Source organism: Juglans regia, chromosome 12 (assembly GCF_001411555.2).
Source record: "Juglans regia cultivar Chandler chromosome 12, Walnut 2.0, whole genome shotgun sequence".
In the NCBI taxonomy this organism is placed as follows: domain Eukaryota; kingdom Viridiplantae; phylum Streptophyta; class Magnoliopsida; order Fagales; family Juglandaceae; genus Juglans; species Juglans regia.
Window position 1 is genome coordinate 27393665 of NC_049912.1, and position 23456 is coordinate 27417120.

At 33.6% G+C, this 23456-nt stretch overlaps 1 protein-coding gene and 1 long non-coding RNA gene across 3 annotated transcripts; one reads left to right on the plus strand and one right to left on the minus strand.

The window, feature by feature from the left end:
- Window positions 1-4535: 4535 nt before the first annotated feature.
- Window positions 4536-7885, minus strand: LOC109006113 (G-type lectin S-receptor-like serine/threonine-protein kinase CES101). Of its 2 annotated transcripts, none has more exons than XM_018985287.2 (7): window positions 6718-7885; window positions 6383-6484; window positions 6070-6284; window positions 5791-6001; window positions 5419-5656; window positions 5150-5300; window positions 4536-5030 (listed from the first exon to the last, which is right to left on the minus strand). In XM_018985287.2, the coding sequence occupies exons 1-7, from the start codon at window positions 7880-7882 to the stop codon at window positions 4737-4739; spliced, it is 2376 nt and encodes a 791-aa protein (XP_018840832.2). In that variant the 5' UTR covers window positions 7883-7885; the 3' UTR covers window positions 4536-4736. The 2 variants fall into 2 exon arrangements, with proteins under 2 accessions (XP_018840832.2, XP_018840831.2); XM_018985286.2 differs by having other exon boundaries at window positions 5791-6013.
- Window positions 7886-15775: 7890 nt separating this feature from the next.
- LOC109006112 lies at window positions 15776-16888 on the plus strand. The gene is made up of 3 exons (XR_001998586.2): window positions 15776-16047; window positions 16376-16578; window positions 16662-16888. It is a non-coding gene; the product is annotated as an uncharacterized LOC109006112 (long non-coding RNA).
- Window positions 16889-23456: the final 6568 nt, after the last annotated feature.

The window sequence follows — 23456 nt, forward strand, 5'->3', positions numbered from 1 at the left end:
TGTTTTTAATAGAGTGAAAAGGAGAACAGTAATCTCTCAATAGACGTTGGGTGGAGGGGGTTGGACTGATCTCTTTTGGAAGTGGTCAGTGGTGTCAGGTGTGTCATGTGCAACTTTGGTGGTGGTGGTGGTGGTGGTCCAAAACAAAACTGAGAGATTCGAATCCCCATAAAAGAAAAATAAAAGAGAAAATGACAAAAATTCCTCATGGGATTTCTGTATTTGGGTACTAAAATATTTTCAATATTTTTTAAATATTTTTATATTTTTAAAAATACTTTACATATCAAATAATTTAAAATACTTTCAATAGGATCCATAAATCCACTTCAATTTCTATTCATAAATATTTACAAATATTTTATAATATTTATCACTATTATATATAAATAAAAAATAAAATCATTATAATATTTATCACTATTAAATATAAATAAAAAGTATTATAATATATAAATAAATAAATAAATCACTATAATATATAAATAAAAAATAAAATCGCTATAATATATAAATAAAAAATAAAATCATTATAATATAAATATATATATATATATATATATATATATATATATATAGTTTGATAAACAAGAATTGCGGGACAAGGCGTGACATAATATTTAAAGGAGATTGAAAAGCGAGTAACTCACGTGTAAGTGGTCATCATGTGAAGCAAAAGGACAGAAAAGGTCAGGGTTTAAAAAACAAGTGGCCTAGTAGGCTAGTATGTTTTTACAGTTTATTTTATTTTAATTCATTTTTTTATTTAATTATTATAGCTTTTTAAAATTTTTACATAAAATAAAATAAATCATTTAATTTTTTTAAATTTTAAAATAAAAATAATATTAAAAATATATATTTTAATAATATTTTATTTAATTTTTTAATTTTAATCTCAATTCATCTCATCAACGAAAATAAACAAAATGGTGATCTGAAATTTGACGTACTCTATATTTTTATTTTAAAGCTCAATTAGTTTAGAAAGATTATAATAAAAAATAAAAATAAAATAAAATTAATATAAAGATGACAGTAACAAAGATCTATTACAAGGACCAATGAATCCAGAAAATTAAAATTGAATAGAATATTAAGGCAACTCCTTCAAAATCCTCCACTCTTTTTTGTTACTCTCTCTCTCATGTTAAATAATCTAATTGAATATATTATGTTTTATTTTATAAGTTTAACTTAATTATATATTATATAAAATAATAATCAATGAGTATAACCTCAAGAATTGTCTCTTTCCCTTTCTTTTCTCAATTCTAGTTCTTGTGTTTTGAATTTCACAAATTCATGGTTGGGTATAATTAGGAGCTGCAATATGTGACACGATTTGTTAATTCAACACGAATACGATACGATAAAAGTAGATTAAGGTTTAGCCTTAACAGATTCAGATCAAAACGTGTTGATCCATTAAGATACGATTGCTTAATGGGTTGATAACGAATTAACCTGTTTTGACTCATTATAACCCGTTATGACCCGTTAAAAAAGTTAAAGTTATAATTATACTTTTATACCTAAAAATAAAATTGTTGAGATTTTAATTTCAATATTTTTATTATTTAGATTGTAATTTTAGATTATAGTTAGTTTTATATCTTTTATACATATTATGATTTTAACATTTATATAAAATTATGCTAAATTTAACTAGATCAAACAGTTTTAATTAGAGTCTGTTCAACCCATTTATATAAACATGTCAAAACGAATTGACACGACACGACCTGTTATGTTAACAGCTCGTGTTATGATTTAAAATTTTGACACGATAAATTTAATGGGTCAGATTAAGATTGACCCATATAGTATAATATACACATTTTAACACAACACGAACATGACCTATTAACACGATCCTAGATATAATTCTCAATAATTAATGTTGTCACTTTATTGACGTTAGTGGTCGGTAGAAGTTGCCTCTTGAAGTTTGGTTTACACAACGAACTACGGCCCTATTATGTTACGAGTATTATTGATGCTTAGAAGTGTGTTTTGATTCGAGTCTAATTTGTCGGTAGAGTCCTAGATCTATTATAATTGAAAAATCCTAAAGAGTAATCTAGTAATTATCACTTACTAGATTGATTATCTGAGCCGGTAACAATGGAAGTGCATTGCTGAACTGAGTCGACCATTAAGAGCAAAAGGCACAGACAAGTGAGTTTAGGAACTAGGCATGCATATATCACAAACACGAAAACTTAGTATCATATAAAGAAGACTCCGAAAGTACAGTAACAAATTAAGAAAGCAGCTAGATCACACACATCATGGATATAATCATCATGGTAATGATTGTTACAAGCTGGAAAATTTAATAGGAGTCCCCAATTTCGGTCTTAAACCCCTCATTTCTTCCCGCTTTTCTTAAGCCCAGCACCTCCAATGGGTCCCTTCTGTGCCTTAGCCCTCAGCTCCTTAAGTGCCTACTCATCATATAAATTGAATCGAATTTAGAATCTTGTCAAACAACCCAATAAAGGGAGCGTGATACAGAGCTACATAACATAACGGATGCATTACCTTTTCCTCATCCTTTTTCTTCTGAATATTGGCCTTATCAACCTGTAGACAGCAGATGAAACTATATTGTGAAAATGATATCATCAAAAAAGATCAAACAACACAACCTGATAACATTACAAATCTCACCAAAGGCAGCCTAATCAAATCCCTAAATGGCTCGAATATAGAGTAACGGCGAAAATCGAAGAACAGTAAGATCCAAACCACATAATGTCAAGGCAAAATTGATACAGACTGCCTATAAACAATAATCTGCTTGAGTAACAAAATAGTTGCATCCAATGTACAATATCTAGGGAGGAAACACACCGGTAACCTCCAATTCTATCTAGAGAGAATATAAACAGGATGTGGTAGCTAAAACTATGTTGATATCGTTCTTCTAAAACGGTACAATATACACCTATTCAAGATATTCAGCTACAAAAGCAGCTCAATGATGCGCAAAGTTACCACTAGATCCTAATAATCACGGACACGCTCATAAAAAAACACACGGTTCTACGGATGTACAAGGCATGATTGGGAAAATCCGAAAGTAAAATAGAACAAAGTTAAGAGCAAACCCATATTTACCAGTGTGAAGAATATGAGAGGAAAACTTTTTTTTTTTTTGCAAGTAACATTAGCATATCAAGAAAAGAAACCAAACACTCCATAACTAGATAAGTAATAGGTGATAAATAGGTAGAAACATATTATTTCGTACAAAGATAGTTTTTTAACTCCAAAATTAGAACCTCTTTCAAGCAGAAGAATTCTGAAGAATTTAATAGATTAACTTTCCTTAGATTGTTACATATTTGAAAGTTATAATTGCATACATATGATTCATGGATTGGCTAAAGATCATTATTTATTTATGCAGATACGACAGAAGTATAATTTACCAGACAAAAAAGATAATATAATCCTTCTTCTCCATATTTTCCATGTTTCTAGGTAACCAAAAAGAACAGCTGAAGTATAAAAAGAATATCTCCGGAAAAAACATATCAAAATTAACCCAAGCAATAAATCCCTCAATTTCAACGAACTTTAATTATTTCCACCCTAGATATATAAACAATCCATTAAAGCTCCAAGCTTTGAGTCTTTGAGATTGAAAACCATACCTCGTCGTATTCTTTCTTGTCAGCCTTGGGTTGCTTCAAAGGCTTTGCCTTTCCACCTACAGAATCGAAGGAAAAAAAACCCCTAATTCTCTTTTCACATACAAAAAAAAAGGTTCAATCAACAGATTAAATCTAGGCTTCTTCTTCTCGTAATTAACAGGAAAAGCACGGAGACTTTGGCGGATCAATAATCATAATTAACGAATCTAGGGTCTCGAAGAGAGGGAGCATACCTTGCTTTGACGACATGGCTGCGATCTAGGGCTACAGTCTGGTGCGGATTCGAAAGCAAAAGCAGAATCCGAAAGAGAGAGCCCTAACAGTATGAAAGACGAAATGATCAAAAATCAATCAGGGACTCGGGATTATATAATGGGGGAGCTGGACTTCACGCGCCTTTTCCCAATATTGTAAATTTACAATCCCGTCCTCCACTCGAACATTATTTTTCATTTCTCTTTTAATAAATTTAATCCGACGTAGCGTTTCTCTGCCCTTCAATCAAAAGGTACAAGTAACCTAATTTACATCTAGTTCTAATCGTGTTGTACATAATCATCCTAAACGGACAGGGACATCTTGGAATTGTGAATTAGTAATAGGAACTTAAATTTTTAAAGATATAAATTTTTTATTTATGGCCTGGTTTAATTACATAAATTAAATCATCTTATCTTATCTCATTTCATATCATATAATTATTATAATTCTTTCAAATTCTTATATGAAATATAATAAATAATTTAATTTTTAAAATTTTAAAATAAAAATTATAATAAAAAATTATATTATAATAATATTTTATTAAATTTTTAATTTTTATTTCATCTTATCTATATAACCAAACGAGATCATATAAGTTGGTCCGGATAAAACGTTCAATAAAATACGTTTAAGCAGAATCCCATCTTAAATATACAGCACAATCAAAGATTAAATAATAAAAGTGATTCAATTGGAATAGAGCATTTGAAAGGTAAGCATCTGGTATTTTCCTAATCTCCTCAGGCTATAAAATCTATTGTTCTCTTGGTCTTTTGCAGGTGTGTTGGTGAAGGATCATTGGCACTTTCATCTGGCTTCCACCTCTGAAATTGAAACATCATTCGAGGCAAGATTCTCCAACCTGCTTTCCGGCAAACTACAATCCATGAAAAAGGCAGGTTGTTTTGGTGCTGGGATTGACACAGTTCCATTAGCAATCATGGAAGCAACATCAGACATGGAAGGCCTATCGTTTGGACTGTCTTGCACGCACAGCAGACCCACGTGAATGCACCTCAGAACTTCGTTTGGGTCATATGAATTGCCCAAGGCTGGATATGCAATCTCTAAGCATTTTCCTTCTGTCCACATTTCCCATGCCTGAAAAAAAAAATGAGGAACAAGAACAAGAAATGTCAAAGTTACATTTTGAACAGATTTGAAGTGATCATCTCAGACAAAAGCTAGGGACAAAGATCTCATGTAGAATAGAAACTTACATATCCTATGAGGCTTGATGCTTTTCCATGGTGAGAAAAACTGTTATTCTTCTTTCCGCTCAAAATTTCTAGTAATATTACTCCAAAGCTAAAGACATCAGACTTCACTGAGAACTTTCCCCTCAATGCATACTCGGGAGGCATATAGCCACTGAATAAGGGTTCAACAAAAACTTCAAGTATTTAGGGACTAGATCTATGCATGCATGCATGAATACAAATGCATACTTGTTTACATATACTCACAGATAAATTGATGATTTACTTACTATGTTCCAACCACTCTCTTTGTTTTTGCTTCAGATTCATCTTGCCCAAATATTCTTGCCATGCCAAAATCAGATATCTTTGGGTTCATCTCAGCATCAAGCAAGATGTTACTAGCTTTCAGATCTCTATGCACTATTCTCAGTCTTGAAAATTTATGAAGGTAAAGAAGTCCTTGAGCAATCCCTTGAATGATGTTGAACCGTTTTGTCCAATCTAATAAGTCCTTTTCCACAGGATCTGCTTATGAGCAACATGTGAATGTTAGGACTAGCATTGATTTTTATTTTTATTTTTCTCAAAAAGAGAGAAATTTTGTGAAAAAAAAAAAAGTTAAAAATGAAATAAGTTTTCAAGTTCTAAAAATTGTCAACCGAAGATAAATAAATCCAGGCTTTTGTTGTGCATGTACTCATATATCAACATCTTCTCTTCTCTCTGAATGCAGCACCCAACCAGTTTGACAAGATTACTGTGTTGCAGCTTGGCAATTAGCACAATTTCATTCTTGAATTCTACTTCTCCTTGTCCAGAATTTCTAGAGAGCCTCTTTATTGCAACTTCTTGACCATCAGGCAATATTCCCTGAAACAAGAACTAAATAAATAAAGGTTCTCGTATCATCTGATTTTGAAGGGTCTCTACAGTATTACCTTGTAAACGGGTCCGAACCCACCTTCTCCAAGCTTACATGTAGTCGCAAAATTGCTTGTTGCTGTTGATATGCTTTCAAAACTGAAAAATTGTAGCACACTGCCCTTCTTCCTGCTTACTGTGAATTTCTTTCTCTTCCTAGATCTGCTGCTAGAATATGTTGTTCTAACTCCTAGCTCACATTGTAAGATTTCTTGCTCTACTTCATTCTCCCCTTTTAATCAAATAGGGAACCCCAAATAGAAAGTTATTAGTAATAAACCAATGATTAACATTGTTCTGATATTATTCTCGTCATTCATTTGAGATTACCTTTTTCTCTACGTTTTCTTTGAATGAAAATGTATAACGAGCACAGTGCCAGTAAAGCTACAAACCCTATCACAGATGGGACAAGCCATATCCGCCGCTTTACTGCAGTAAAGAGTGATAGTTGCCACTTATTAATAGGTAGTCAGGCCCACAAGTGTTAAATATCATCTAGATATGTCTCTGTGTGTGTGTGTTCTGAGTAGCATGCCAAAGCTGCGAACATAGAGAGAGCTGTTGTCTAGATGATTAGTGAAGTCATTAGGGAAAGTTTCCTTATTTTATTTCTATGTTCTGCAATCAAGAATAAGCAATTGACAAAGATGAGGTAAACTTACATTTTTCTGGAGTAAGAACATAAATCTCCCTGCTATAAGAATAATTGCTTTCTTCGAAATTCCCTCCTCTGATCCAAATCGTACAGCTAGTTTGGTTGTAGTCGGAGTAAGCATAAGCAATGCAAGAACAGTTATTCAAGCATTTTACTCTACAATCAAAGAGACTCAAGTTGTAATTTCCATCAAAATTGAATCCTTCACCGGACATAGCACCTTTTATTCTCTCAAATCGATCATTAGGCTTCCTGCACTCCGGCAACTGTTGCTTTATGCAGCCGGGGTTGGAATTATAGGAACAAGCCCCAGCACCAAATGGTGCTAGCCCTGTTATCTCTACTATTTGACCTGTGGGATCTAACATTAACCCTGACAAACTATATTTTTTATACAATGAATATGTAAGATAGCTTTCATTTTCGTGTGTTATGCTGCTAAACTTGTAATTACCATAATTGTAAAATCTTACAAATTCGTAACGCCCATCTTGCCAATTCCCACTAGTCCAGTAGGCATTCCCTTTCCACCAAATGATCAACTGACTAGTACCATTCATATTGTAAGCAGTAGTAAGGGTAAAGGAACCTTCGGCTGGGATGTTTTCACTTATCCACGAAGTTAGTGACCAAACATGCATAGGTTTGAAGTTCACTCCAAGTTTCATTCCAGGCAAAAGCGTATCAGTAGGATAATCAAAACTTTGCCACAGAATCTGCTGTTTAGATCCATCTGAATTTAGCTCCCTTAATACAAAGTTACCTGAATCCAGTAGCATGGCACTTGTATTATTAGCTGCTTGAACAGAATCTGACACAATAAGACTGCCTCCACTATATGAGATTATCAATCTACAAGATTCATCGATCATAAGAATACCAGAGTTGTCTGCAATTGGGTTGTTCCGGTTAGCAACCCACACCACCTTCTTAATATTGGCAACCAACTCTGCTGCATCATTCACTAGGTTGTATGAAATTCCCACATACCGGTTTCTTGAAGTTCCTGGACTAAAAAATTCCAATCTGAATCTATCTTCAGCTGAGACCAGATGCTCCCCATCTCTAAGCTTTTGGCCTTGCGCCAATACATCTTTTTCGGACTGAGAGTGTCTGATAAGGAAAAAGGAAAACAGAATGAGCATGATAAGGGCTCTTCCTTTGGTGGCCATGAGTGGAAAATCTTGAGACAAGAACTGAGACTTTGAGTTATGGAAAAATCTTATTTGCCAATACAAGCAGACAACCCGCTGGCTTTGTTGACTCGGCGATGCTATGAAGATACATGCATGCATACATACATACATACATACATACATACATACATACATACATACATACATACATATACGCATATCTATTTAGTGATGCGAACCCAAAAAGGCCTGGACGAGGAAACCACATGTATGAATGGAGATACTTCACCTTTGACGACATAGGCTTGCTTTAATTAATGGAGTCAATGATTGGACTTGCATTATTGCTGGTGATGTATAACCACTCACGACTTGCCTTAAAGGCTAGCTTTAAATCCTCGTAATAAAATGGTCGTTGCCACTTTTAATTTGAAGCATGTAATACATGTCCATTACAGCATAAGAAGGAGTTTGCCCATATGGGCGCCCTTCCATCGTACACTTAAGAACACAAAATTATTTGAAATAAGCTTTAAATGTTCACAAAACCACATAACCTATCCATCAACTCATAAAATTTCTTGTACTCATATGCTTTTATGGCTGTATGGGTGAAGAATCAGTTGCTTTTTTTTTTCCCCTTATGGCTTCAAAGTCCACCATTTTCCCTGTCAAGATTGTAAATGCCGTTGACGTTTGCCTTTCTCGTCTTGCGTCAAAGCACGTGGATTTTTAGCATCCCAAAAGACGCCAACTTGGATGCGTCCTGGTTAAGTGGGTCCAATACATAAATTAAAATTAAATGATGTGAAATGTGGAGTTAAAGATTCATACTCGAACTTCCACTCTTATTATTGTGTTATACTATCACTTATTCCAAAAAATAAAAATAAAACAAATAAAAAGAGGTAAATTTAAGTAAAGAATCAAATTACATTCAAACATCTAACTTATTTTGATTTTTCATCTTTCTATATTCAGTTTTTCCTCAAGAACGCAAGCTAGCTGCTGGCCACACAGGTTGGAAGAAAATGGATCATATTGTTCAGTAAAGTGGGAAGAGGGAACTTCTTTTTTCTGTCTACATCAACGGTAGCGTGGATAAGTTCCAAGGAGTTGCCAAGAGTAATATTATATATAATCATTTGTTATACAAGTATTATATTTTTTTATTTGAAAAAAAAATGAGTCTATCATTAAAAATTATTATTTTTTATATGAATCTCATATTTATTAATTTTTTTCAAAATGAGTGCACAACGATACAATTAACACAAGTTAGCACATTCTAGTTTAAGAGGATTGACATTATATTGGGCAAAATATGTACTTTTTTTTCTTAATAAAAGAACTTCATTCAACCATTTACATAGTCTTACAAACAAAAGGGTAGGAACAAAAGTGCAGGAACTGTTTTATAATTACAGACAATAGGGTGGATCTTTACCATGGAAATTTAACAGCCATGGCGGAATTGAGATGAGAGATATGCTTCCATATAAACTGTTGAAAGATGTCCATTGCGCAATAAAATGCATGCATCGATTGAAATCTCGATGTATTTTTATGGTTTCCTAGCTTTGGAAGGATTGCAATGAGTTCTTGATATATTGAATTATCGGTTGTATAGTCCAATCTGAAGTAGTATCTGGTTCATTTATTGCTTGTAGTGTCACTGATGAATCTCCAGCAATTAAGAGCTTTTTGATTTGTCATTCCTTTGATTCCTTTACTCCAATGTACATTGTCATAGCTTCTCTCTGATTTGGATTTAAACTTTGAATGTGTATGGTCTCGACAAATATTGGTGAGCCTTCCTCTGATCTGCATATGGCTGTTGTTGTGCTGCCTGTGCTTCTTATCGCCACATCAAATGTTAAAGTGAAGTGGTCTCGGGGTGTGGCTCTCCAATTGTAACTTCCATTTACTTGTTTATTGCCCCATGCATCACAGTGTTCTTTATAAATTTTTAGAGTGCCAGAGACAAAGTCCTCAATGTTGGGAGTAAAAGCCTCATGAATTATCTTATTTCTAAGAAATCAAACACTATCCATAGCTATAATGGAAAATATTTGAAAGTGGTGCTCATCACTTTTGTGGATGTTGAGGTTCCTAGAGGGACTAAAAATGCAGTCCATCCAATGGCTAATGTCATGATTAGCAAAGTAGTGTCCCAAGGGAAAGTTTTCAAAGGATTCTAGTGAAAGTGCATATTAAAAAGAGATGGTTCAGAGTTTCTTCCTCATTGTTACAAATTGGACACTTTATTTCCTCATCATTCATAGGAAGAAATTTGTTTAAAAGAGTTTTTGTTTGAATGATGTTATTAAGGATTTTTCAACAGAGAAATTACAGTCTATCATGGATCTTGAGCTTCCAGAGTTTTTTCCATTTGTTAGACTAATCAGGAGGTATGTTGTGATTTTGATTCATTGTAATGGCAGCATAAGTAGACTTGAATTTGAATTTTCCATATTTGTGATGGACCCATATGAGCTTATCATTCAAATTGTGGAAGTTAGTCTAAGGAAGAGGGCTTGTAAAAGAATTATATTTCATCTTCTGGGTTCTTCCATGGTTAACTCAGAAATTGTTAAAGAGAGATTTTTATGTGTAGAAGTAGATTTTGGAATGGGTTGGAATGATGGGAGGGTATTCAAGGGTCAGACCATACCCTTGCTCCTAAAACATTATTAATTTGCTAGCACACACTGTGTTTGAGAAAATCCAATCGCTTTACAATGTCTTTCCATATCCAAGTGTCAATGGGTTTAGAATGTGTAGCAAAGAGGGAATTATTTCTCAAGTATTTTCCAATGAGGACTTTTTGCCAGGTAGTTGTGCTTCCTTTAATTAACTGTCAACATATATTTGAAATGAGAGCTTTGTTGAAGTCAGAGGTCACTCTAAGGCCTAGACCCCTTACAGATTTAAGCTTGCATATGGAATTCCACGACTTTGGAGTAAAATTGTGGGATTTTTCAAGATGAGACCTCCACCAAAATTTCATAAAAGTTTTATCCATGTTATTGGTAACAACTTTAGGAACAGAGATGGTAAACATTAAATAAGAGGGTATGGAGCTAGCCACTGATCTAATTAAAGTGGTTCTTCCAGCCTAAGATAGTAGCTTAGCTTTCCATCCTGCAAGTTTTCGATCAATTTTTTCTTGGATTTCTTCAAAATAAACTTTTTTTTAGGCCTTGAAAAAGAGGGGAAGTCCTAGATATTTTATTTTTGAGGATTTTTTTTGAAAGAAAAAATCTCTTCCACTCTTTTGGCCCTGGGCAGAGTATTACCACTAAATTGGATAGAGGATTTACCCATATGTATTTTTTGTCCAGGCCAATGAAAGTATTTTTCCAGGCAATTCATGAAATTTTTTAATGCTTTACCAAAGAGGATGAGATCATTAGCAAACAGGAGATGAGAGATTAAAAGGCCATTTTTGCTGATAGTGATACCCTTGAGATGACCAAAATTTTCTTCTTTTGTAATGAGTCTTGTGAGAACTTATGTTCCAAGGATGAAGAGGAAATGGGAGAAGAGGTCTCCTTGTCGAAGACCTCTAGATGGATGGAGGAATACACATGGGTTTCTATTGATAATCACAGAGGAAGAGATTGTTGTGATACATTCTTTTATCTAGTTGATCCAATTGTTATGGAAACCTAGACTTGACATTATCATCATGATAAAGTCTCATTCCATAAAATCAAAAGATTTCTCCATGTCGATTTTTATAGCCATAAAATCATTTTTCCCCTTTTCGTTTTGAGATGTTGAAACACTTCTTGGGCAAGAATGATATTTTCCTGGATTACTCTGCCTGGGACAAATGATGTTTGATGGGGAGAAATAATCTTGAGAGTAATTTTCTTGAGTCTGTTTGCAAGTATCTTAGCAATAACTTTGTAACAGACATTGGAAAGACTAGTAGGCCTGAATTGGTGAACTGTGTTTGGGTTCTTAGTATTTGGGATTAGAGCAATGTGAGTATGATTCATTTCTTTAAGAATTTTCCCAATCCTGAAATTTTTTTTATGGCAGCATTGAAATCCATTTTGATGATCTTCCAATAGTGCTTGTAGAAGAGGCATGTGAAGCCATCAAGGCTAGGGGCTTTTGTCAAGGGGGTTTGCTTTAGAGTAGATAAAATTTTCGTGGGAATCTCATAGAGGAATTGATTATCAAATTTTGAATTTTTTCTGGAAAAAGGTCATCCATATCATATTGTATAACTGGATTGAAGGTTTGAAATATTTCTCTGAAGTGATCCAGAAACTTTTTCTGGATCACATTTTGATCCTCAGTCCAATGATTAGAATTGATCTTTAAACTCTCAATGGAGTTGATGCGCCTTTTTCATTGTGGTTGACATATGAAAGAATTTAGTGTTGAGATTAGTGGTAGTCAACCATTGTAGTCTTTATTTTTGTCTCCAAAGGCTTTCTTCTCTTCTGAGTTGTTCATTCAGATTTTTTTTTAGTTCAGCTTCCTTTATCATGGAATCAGTGGTTGGGTCATCAGTCTGGATTTAGGATAGAGCTGTTGTCAGATTTTTTTATTTTCATTTGAATATGACCAAAGTGATTCCTATTCCAAGATTTTAGTGCCTTTTTCACCTCTTTTAATTTTTTTTTTTGAGAAAATGGAAATGGGTTCTCCCACAAAGAGGGTGTTCTAAGCTTTTTGAATAATCATCTAACTAGTATGGTCCCTAATCCAAAAATCGTCAAATTTAAAAGAATGATTGTGGTGTCTGCTTCCTGAAGTATTTAGAACTATGGGGGAATGATCTGAAGAGCTAATGGGAAGGTGCTGAAGAGTGGCATTGGGAAAGAGTGTCATCCATAAGTGGTTTGCAATGTCTTTGTCAATTCTTTCTATAATATTTCCCAGACATTGTCTATTGTTAGACCAAGTATACTTTGGACCATGCAAGCCTAAGTCTGCCATTCCATACCTATCCATGTAGGCTCTAAGACCATTTGTTTGGGAAGAACAAGCATAGTGCCTTCTTCCAATTTTTTTTGCTTGGCTTAGAACATAATTAAAGTCGCCAATGTCTAACATAAGACCATTATAATTATTTGCAAGATTATTCATTGAGTCCCAGAACTGCCATTTTTTACTATGTTGTGCAGGGCATAAACAAAGTTTAAAAGTCATAGGTTATGAGATGGATCCGAATACACAAACAGAGATATTACATTACTATTCACAATCACAGGTTCTACGTCTAGTCCATTTTTTCACAAAAATAGAAGGTCACCCCATTTACAGAAGATGGGGCATTTATATATAGAGAAAGCCCTAATCTATTGGCAATGGCAGAAATATTTACATTAGTCAAAATTGTCTCTGAGAGGAAGATTGCATCAAGTTTAAATTTCCTAATATTGGACCTCAAGCTTCTGATTGCACGGGGTTGGGCAAGGCTCCTGCAATTCCCCTGCAATAGAATTATCATTTCTGATTTGGTGGCAGTTTTAGCCCTGCCACTTCGGCCTCATCATCAATAGAGAAAATTTTTAGAGAGTGGATTTGAGTCAGATTACCCAAACGCTAGTAAATTTTTTGGTATGGAGAGAACTTTGGTTTCTTGGCTTTCCTACTGATTGCATCACTCCTTTTGTTCTTTGTCACCTGGATGTATTTTGTGATCAACACTTCATCTTCTTCTGTTTGTTGTTTGATTTCTTCATTATTTGTTTTCCAGTTCTTGAGTAGCTCCTCTCCAGGAATGGTTGATTACCCTTGCCCCTCTTGAGTAAACACATTTTCTGTTCTTTTTTCTGAAATAGTTTTTGTGATTGAAATGTGAATGATTGATTTGAGTTTCGATGGGCTTATAATGCAAAAGGAAGAAAAGTTGAAACTTGGGTTGTTGTTTCCGTGATTGATGGCTTTATGTGGATTGGGCCTTATGGCAATGCATGATTTTCCTGATTGTTTTACTAAAAGTGAGATGGAATGATTTTGAGGTATAAAGTATGTTGGGCTTTTAAGTTGTTCAAATTGGGCTATGATCTGTTTGAAGAGATTTGATTTAGTTGTGTTGGTGCAGTCTGATGGGGTCTCACTGTTTGTTGAGCTGATGGGTAATAAAGATTGGGGGCTGTGATTTATTGAAAGTGGCTTGTTGCTGACCGTGGGATCTCTAGTATGACATTAGATGGGTGAGATTGCCTTGACTAATGTGAGAGGGTGATCAAATTGTGTGTGTTGGACATGCGATGGGATCTTCCAACTTGTCTGAGGGGGCTGGCTATCTCTTCTTTCTTTAATTAGTTCTCTCTTCATTGTCGGCTGTGCTATGGATTTGCCACTTGTTTCTTGAAGCAACTCAACAAATCCCATGCTTATGCATATTCGGTGCTCATGAGGAACTTGCACCTTTGGGTCGATCTAATGGCATTTTTTTCCTTTGTTGTTCTGATGTGCTGTTGGGATTTGACTCTGCCAGTAGTTGAGTGTGGTTGTGGAGACTTCGTTTGCTTGGTTTATTTTTTCTTTCCCTTTACTGGAAGCCGTTGGGAAGAACTGTCGTGCTTCAGGTGCCACTTGAAAGGTTAATGCTCGAATTGCTATGCTATTTTGAAATGCTACCATTTCAGATAGTTGATTTTCGAGTGGGACTTGCTGATAAAAACAAAAAAACTTGGTTTTCAGCTTGAGTCATTCTCCTGATTACTGGATTATCCACTCGCATCCGTGGGCCAAAATTTGCAACTTCAGTCTGAATTTGTAGGAGCAAATAGATTTGTTGTATATGGCCTAGACATCCACATCAATAGCAAAAATCTGATAACATTTCATATTTAAAACTTATTCATGTGGCTGGCTTTCTTGGACGTGTGAGTGGGAAGCCCTCTGGTAGTGGATGTTCTACATTGATCTCTACTTGGATTCTCATGTATCTTCTAAAGACTATCCTAGGACTTGTGACTTTTTTCAACCTAAATAAAATTTTCCATTTTTCTAGCTATTTTTTCCACATTCTGATTTGTCATGATTTCTAAAGGAAGCTCATGGATTTGTACCCAAAAAACAAACATCTTCAAATAAATTTCTTGTAAGCTCAAACCTGGAGGTCAGTCACGTACCAGCATGTGAAAACCTTTTATGTTCCATGGTCATTGCTCCATCACTCTATTTTTCTCATGTTGCATTGGAAAAGTGAAGAGAAATGTATATACATTCAGATCTTCGATGGTGAGTCCTATAACAAAACTCCACACGAACTTAATGGTTGCATGCAAAGCATGTTTGTTGAGAGGCTTTGATGAGATGACTTTTTGTTTTGCTATGTGGTTTTCAGCTTTCTTTGAAAGGATTCATGGCTTCGGGTGTTAGTTTAGGAAATTGTGTTAGGAACGTTTTGATGGTGAAATGTTGTAGAAGGAGCTGCGATTAGGTTTGCTTGAGCATAGAGTTATGGAGAGGTGCAGTGGAGTAAATGGTAGTTGGAGTGTTTATTGATAAGGGGTCGACGTTTCTAGTTTGATTGCTGAGTGAGCCCGACTTTAATGCAACTGAAGGGTATGTTAGAGGGGATTCATGGCATGGTGTGAAGACAGTGACTTTAGGCTTAGAAAAAGCAAACATTCATTCAATCTGACTCATTGTTCAGCCTTTTCTTTCCCGCAAGTCTAGTGGCGACTTTGTTTTCAAGACTTCCTATGGGCCAATAACCGTTGATCCTGGTAATTAAATATTAATAATGCCAACAGAAACCCAAAACTTAAAACATATGTAACCCACTGAATCATCTTATCCTTGGCCCCAGTCCCCTGTTTTTTCCTAAAAACTAATGTTTCTTTTCTATATTTTAGGATATTTGTAGATTCTCTTGCCGTCTTCTCCTTATTTTTTATTTATTTTTCTTAAATCTTAGTTTTCTCCGTGGTCTTGTTCGGCGTCGATAGGCCCAAGAGTCTCGCCTTTTCTCTGCAGTTTTTACAGTTTGTGTTTGACACTTTGAAGGTTAGGTCTGAATAACAGCTGTGGTTTGCCAGTTAACTAACTTTTGAATCTATTACATAGCGACCAGACCAACCCACCCAAACCCAACTCCCCTTCCTCTTCCCTTTCCTATTTTCTTTGTTCTTTTCCCCGCCAAGGAAAAATCCCATGATTTGAACCTGTTCTTTTTTCTTCACATCTACTCTCTCTTTCTCGCTTGAGTCATAGTCATGGTATGCTCTCTCTCTCTCTCTCTCTCTGAATGCATGCAAACTTGTATTTGTGTTGGAAATGGAATCGATTCTTCTCAACACGAATACCTGAAAGAGTGTTAATTTTTGTGTTTTATTGACATGTTCGTCTTTAGTAAAGCATAAATCTTGCTTTTGAACTCTGTTCATGTTTGTCGTCATTGAACTTTTTGCGCTTTATTATGCCATTCACCTTCTGGTTTCCTTTCATGCGGCAAATCAAGTAGTGTTTATGTGTTGTTCTCCAAATGGGTTGTTCGTTAAAGGCTTTAATTTCTGTGTCTTTTTTTTTTTTTCCCAACTGTTGCAGACATTTTTGCCTTTTTTGGTTCGGTCTCTGGCGAGGCTGCTCACAGCACTGGTGTATCAACCAGCAGCCTCCGTCACTACCTTACTTTACTACAGCGATCTCCTCCCAAGAAATCTCGACTTGGAGCGCCTGGTGCGGACTGAATTCCTCGATCGAGAAAACTATTTGTTTCATTTCCTCATCAACATCTTGAGGTGTTTCTGGTAGCTACTACCCCTCCTCCCCTACAGAAATTCTTCATCCCCTAGCTATGGATTTCTTGTATTTAATCCCAATTTTGTTTCAGATTGGGCCTCAACTTTTATGCTATCATAACCATTGATGGAGTAGTGAGTTGATGATATACGCGCTGAGAACAGGGCAGATCAAGCTCAAATTGTGTGGGTTGAGAATCTTGAGATAGTTTTCTTTTTAGCAATGTACATTTGATTAACTAATCTGTAAACTATTTATGAAGGAACCGTCACCGAATTTACTTTAATGTAAGTATTGCTTGATTTAAAAGGGGAAAAAGCATGAGATAGGATATGCACATTGGCCAAAGTTGCAAAGCACCGTACTTTAACCGCAGTTGGCGTTGAATTTCATGATTTCAATGTCTGGGTTGTTGAACCAAGTTATCAAACCCAACACACTACTTTTTCTAACATTTTGTAAAAAAAAATTAAATTTATCTTAATTTAATTCATACATTTTAATCTAAAAATTTAAATCAATTTTAATTTAAAAAAATTAAAATTATCTTAATCACATTCACAAAATATTATTATTTATAATTTAACTCAACTCCTCTCAACGTTCAAACGTAATTTTGGATTGTACATGCTCTCAACGTGAGAAAGGGCTCAACACAGTTGTTCCGTGTTTTGCCTCTGCTCCAAGACGACCATAAACCCAAGTGGGATTAAAGTGAAGAAGGAATCGTCCCTAAAAATCCATGTTGCCGCCGACGTTTTCTCCTCAGCATATTACTTGTTAAGGGCTCTGCAGTCTCTAGGATTTGGGTCCAATGTTAGGGATCTTCTGCATCATTGACATTGATCCTCTGCATTTATGGAATCAATGAAAAATAAATGGATTGTTTGAAAGGAAAAATGGTTTATTTGCAGTTAGTTTTTTTTTTTGAATGGAGCATACTCATCTCATTAAGAAATCGAAGTTACAAGTGTGACTTATCGATACAAAAAATTCCAATACACAAAAAATCCAGTAATAAGCCAACTAACTCAACAGATCTGTAGCTTCCCCACACACAAATACATTTGCGGTAGACATTGTCTTAACTTCTAACCAAACTTTCTCGAATCCGAGAAAGCGTTCTGTAAAAACAGAACTTAAAGGTCCTCTCTATCCTCCCAGGGGAAAAGAGTACAGGACACTGCTATGGACATCAAATCCAAAGCCTATTCCTATTTTATTATAACTAAAACAGTTAGTTTTTAATTCTTCATAGACCACATTACGAATTTAAGGCAAAATAACATACTCACCAAAAATGGGCTTTTGTCTTATAGACTTCTTATCCCTTCTTTTTTTGGGATATCGAGTTAAGCAAGTTATTTCAATATAATTATAATAAAAATTCTTTTCATTAGTCATTATTTACTAACTCATATCCTATAAAAATATCTCGATATTCTATAAAAAAAAATTATAGGTATAAAATATGAGAGTAAATAGTAATTGATGAGTAGAATTACTCAGATTACAATACGACCTCATCCAAAATGGGTTCATAGGAATGGACTTCAATGGGCCTACTACCATTGAGAATTCAAGAAGAAATTAAACCTCCAATATGCCTAAGTCCTCACACGATCAAGTCAACATTACTGTCCAAAAGTGTTTCCACTCGACAGGCTGCGTTACAACGTCAAACCGATGTCACATGTGAGGTTCTACTTCACGGTCAATATCTTTCTTTGATTTAAACCGAAATTAACATTATAACCAATTAAATAAATACAATATATCTAATGTGGTGTAATGTTGGTCGTTGTTTGTATTTTTTTTTTTTTTCAAGTCAATGGTGGTTGGGTTGAAACTTCACGTACAAGTATCTATACCAAAGCTTATAATAATTCATCAAGTTCGTTTGAAAATGTCTCTTCTCGATTCAATTATTTTTATTATTATTTTTTATTAAGAAAATATTTTTTAATAATGTTATGAATTTTTTTAAAAATATTTAAAAATATAAAAAATATATATGAAAAAAAAATTAAAAAATAAATTGAAATGACCTTATCGGAGATCCTAGTTAGTTGTAGTGCTACCCTTCTAAAGATGCAAGTAAGAGGCCATTACCCTACGGATTTATGCCTCCGCCTCATCAAAGCTCTTGACAAACAGAAAATGGGTTTAGAGGAGCACTTAAAATTAAAATGTCCATATTAATTTATAGGTTTATTTTTATACAATATTTTTATTATTATAGTACTTCTCTTTATAAAAATGACTTAAATACTACAACGAGGTTCTACTTCGTGATATATTATTATTATCCAAAAATAGACACGAGTATCAATAAATATTTAGTTATCTATTTATCATATCTACTTTTACATGAATGTAGAACTGAACCCTATAATTCAGACTGAATTTCTAAATAATCTTAAACTATAGATATGTATGCAAGTCACAAGTAATTAGATGGCATCCAAAACTAAGGCTTCGTTTGTTTTTATAAATTATCTCATCATATTTAATTATTATAAATTTTATAAATTCTCATATAAAATATAATAAATAATTTAATTCTTATAAATTTGAAAATAAAAATTATATTTTAATAATATTTTATTAAATTTTTATATTGAACCAAACAAAACCTTAAATTCAAAATGGTCTTTGATGTCTGTAATAATACTATAACACTATCATCTGACGGCTACAAACTGAGTCATATGGACCGTATTTCAATGTCTTGCCTGGCCAGCTCTATTTGACCCTTTGATTAAGTTTTGTTTGGTAATTAAATTTATCTTTTAACTCATCTCAATTTATTATTATAATTTTTTTAAATTTTAATATAAAATATAATAAATAATTTATTTTTTTTCAAATTTTAAATTTTAAAATAATAATAATATTAAAAAATAATATTTTAATAATATTTTATCATCTCAACTTAAATCAGTTCAATTCATAAATTCAACATCCAAATACAACCAGTACAGATGCTGCTGAATGCAAAACTACACGTATGTTTATAATCTTGGCCGTTGTTTGTTTGTTTGTTTTATTTTTTTTAAGTTAACAAAAATGGTACCATAAATTCCGCAACTTTTATATAATCATCTAATACAATACTTTCTTTAAATTCTGTTTGACTTTATTAATGTGTTTAAATTCAGCTAAATAATATATTTTTTTAATTTTAAAAACTATAAAAAAATAATAATGAGTACACATTTATGTGTTTAGTCATTGGCTCTTTTTTCTTTTTATTTACATTCTCTACTTTCCTCATATTTGAGAAAATTTATAGCATTCAAATGGGTATTGGGTCAAATTCTATTTTCGGTGATTTTATGGACACATGCCTTCTTTGCAACGCACATATTGCAGTTTTTGACCCTCTAGATGATGGGTTTCTTTATTTACTTGATTGGAGATCGTACCATAGAAAATTCCAATTCGGTGGGTTTCAAAGTCTAGATTGTTTGTGAATATTTGTTTGGGAAAATGGGTAAAAGATATAGATAGAACATGATGATTGCTAGAGAGAGAATATGGAAAATAATGCATAAAGATGAAAGGGTGGATCTGGATGGATTTTAGGAGTTTATGACAGGGGAGGTTATTAAATAAAAAAAAAAAATGATATTTACAGTCGTAAAATATATAAATGTCGTATAATTTTTTTGAAAAAAGTGAATAAGAGAGAGGCTATTAAATAAAGATAAATGATATTTGTAGTCGTGAAGTGCGTAAGTATTGTATAATATTTTTTTTAAAATAAATAAATACAGGACCCACATAAAAAAATTAATTTTTTAATAATAGATTTTATTTTTTTTTAAATAATTACACATTATTTATGTACTCTACGATTATATGTAGCAGTACTCTTAAATAAATGAGCAATGCTAGATACAGTCCCCATTTGGGGACTGCAATGCAAGCCTAGGCAATTTTATCTTTAAATTTTTTTAAAATTACAAAACTATCATTCCTAAAATGATATTTTTTCTCATTTAATAAGGGGCTTGCACATGCAGTCTCCAAGTAAATAAATTTGGTTTCAAAAAGTTGGGGAACTCAATTCAATTTTGCTCTCTGGAGTTGCCAAGCCAGCGCATATATATGCTTGACTGTCCAAAAGTATCCGCATTACACAATTATTTTAAAATCCTATTGTGAAAGAAAACATTAATTTTGTAGAATGCCGAAAATTTATTGTAAGAATATCATTATTTTATAGAAATGTTATTCGTTTAAATAAAAACCGTTGTGACTTGTGTGTGTATATGCTAGCTACTTTAATTAGATTTGTAATGAATGTATAGTTTCATGACTATCATATTCTCTATCTTCTTTAGAATCAACCATCTCCTGGCCAAAGAGTTTTTTTTTTTTCCTTCCCATTTTTTCTTTTGAGTTTTCCCTCTACCCACATCCTGCCACCACAGCATTTCCGCCCACCCCCGGGGGGAACCTTTGTCTCCTCCCCCTCTGCTTGCCCAGCCTCTGGCTTTAGATTTATTTCTAGTTTTTCTTTAAATTTTCTAGCAATAGTAACAAGTTATTCTGATTTGCTACTTGTAGACCATATTTGACCTCCACACGCCCCTCCAACGGTCTCGCCAGCCGCCGATCTGTCAGACGATAGAAGAAATATGTCAAAGAGAGTGCCGCACCAGAGGGAGTTTCCTACCGCCATGAGCGGCATCATCGAGGCCAACAGCTTCAGACATTCAAATCCACGTGCTTCTCTTTTCCTCAATGTGGCGCTTGTCTCACACGCGCCACCATCGTTGGTGGTGGTCCTTCGCCGGTGTATCAGGTTATCTTCAAGTTGTTATTCTCTTATGTTTCTACTTTTCCTAACCAGTGATTAAGACGATGTGGTCATGATAGTCTCTTACAAATAGACCAGATCAACAAAATGTAGTGCACCCCTCTCGACTATGGCTTTTAGTTGTAAGTTTATTGACTGTTTATTAGACTATGTTAAAAACGCTTTAAAACGACTTCCCCTGTGAGAATGGGTTGGAGTCAAACTTTTGGCTTATCTTGTTTTTTTATTTTTATTTTTATTTTCGGTGCTGCTTTTGTTTGTTTTGGGACGATTGTTGAGGACTCCCACCCTATTAAATCTTGTATCCTTGTAACTGTTTAGTTTATCTATGCAATGCTTAACTTGTCAGGTAAAAAAATAAAAAATAAAAAAGATTCATGACTATCATTGCAAACTCTGAGTGATCAAGATTCAATATTGTTTGTTAGTTTTTCCATTTATTGATCATCTGATCGATCTTCTCCTGCAGGAATTTTGTTCACATGAATACATGATATCCATGCATGGACGGCATCGGGAGGCCAGGGCCTAATACAGCTTCGTGCAAAAAAATAAGTTTTTTTTTTTTTTTAATATTCAAGATGCCACAAAATGTTGGTTAAACTAATCACCCGAAGTGTTATTATTGAACTTAACTTAAAATTATTTTATTTTATTCTAAATGAAGTATAAGATACAAATATTCTTTATAATAAATAGAGTTTTTTTGTATTAAAATATTGAAATCATAAATGAGAGTGTGCGGAAGCATTTGTTAAAAAATTTCTCAAAATTCGTGCCATAAAAATTATAACTTAAAATTTTTGTACATGATCGAGGTTACTGTCACGCCTCTCTAGATTACTAAGTCTCGTCCTGCAACTCTACCTTTCATAAATGTTCTAAACTAGGGTGTTTAAAAATATTAAAATAAACTAAAACGAGTCGATGACTCAATAAGAAACCCATCATAACGTAAACATATTTAACATAAGATTTTCATAAAATATTTCATACTGAAAATTTAAAAACATGACTGTTCATATATGCTAATGACATACATGACTTGAAAATATGTCTAGTATATTGACTGATCTGAATTATCTGACTTAACTGATTGACTAACACACTTAGCCATGTGTGTAAGGTTGTGTATCGGTCCCACATCCTGTGGCCACAAGGGGAACTGCTGATCTGATAAAATACTATAGCAGACCACGTTTGAGTTTGTGGCTTGCACATCCACCTTGACTACATTGGTACCATGCATTTGAATGGTCATTTGATTAATTATTCTAAACTTATCTTACACTTGATCTTGTTATAGTTTACATGTTTCATGTAACATGAGATGCATAATACACATATAATTATAATATGCAAAATAAAATAGGATGAATGACGTGATTGTAAATATTATGACATGTGTGGTACATAAACACTAGCTTCCAAATAACTGATTTTAATAACAATATATATAACTAGCTAACGTATTCTAATCATAATTTATAATCAAGTTACCTTGTTGTTGCTTCTTAAAATTTTTAACACAAAATCGATCTCCGATGGAGGGATGACGGTTGTTGTCATTAGGATGGAGGAAGAGATGATGGTGGCATTGCCGTGTTTCATGGTGGGAGAGATGAGGCTACGACATGGTGAAGGTAAAAATAGAGCTAAAAACAAAAAGTTTAGGCTTGAAGAGGTAGGTCCACGTACAATGCATAAGACTCTATTTATAGGATGATATGGGTTGAGTTTAAGGATTTTAAGGTGAAGAGGATTCTAGAATTGTAATCTTCATGTGTTTAAAAAAAACATACTCTAGTATTTCATTTAATGTAGGATTGAGAGTGACTGAGACTGTGTAGGGAATCTCAATCAGTGATAATTTTAAATTGAAATAAATTTATAATTACTAATCTTTAAATTCTAAAATGAGTCTAACTCGTTCAATAGATAATAAATGAGATTTAATGTAATTATTAAATATAATTAAAACTCATAATCAATTTTAATAATTTATCCAAAATGATCTATTAAATATAATTTAAGCATAATAAAAATTATCAATATTTC

Coding starts and splice junctions, on each gene's coding strand:
- LOC109006113 (XM_018985286.2), bottom strand. CDS start 7,882: ATGGCCACCAAAGGAAGAGCCCTTATCATGCTCATTCTGTTTTCCTTT. Junction 6,485..6,717: donor TGTTCTTACTCCAGAAAAAT/GTAAGTTTACCT, acceptor TCTTTACTGCAG/TAAAGCGGCGGATATGGCTT. Junction 6,014..6,069: donor GGTTCGGACCCGTTTACAAG/GTAATACTGTAG, acceptor TTATTTATTTAG/TTCTTGTTTCAGGGAATATT.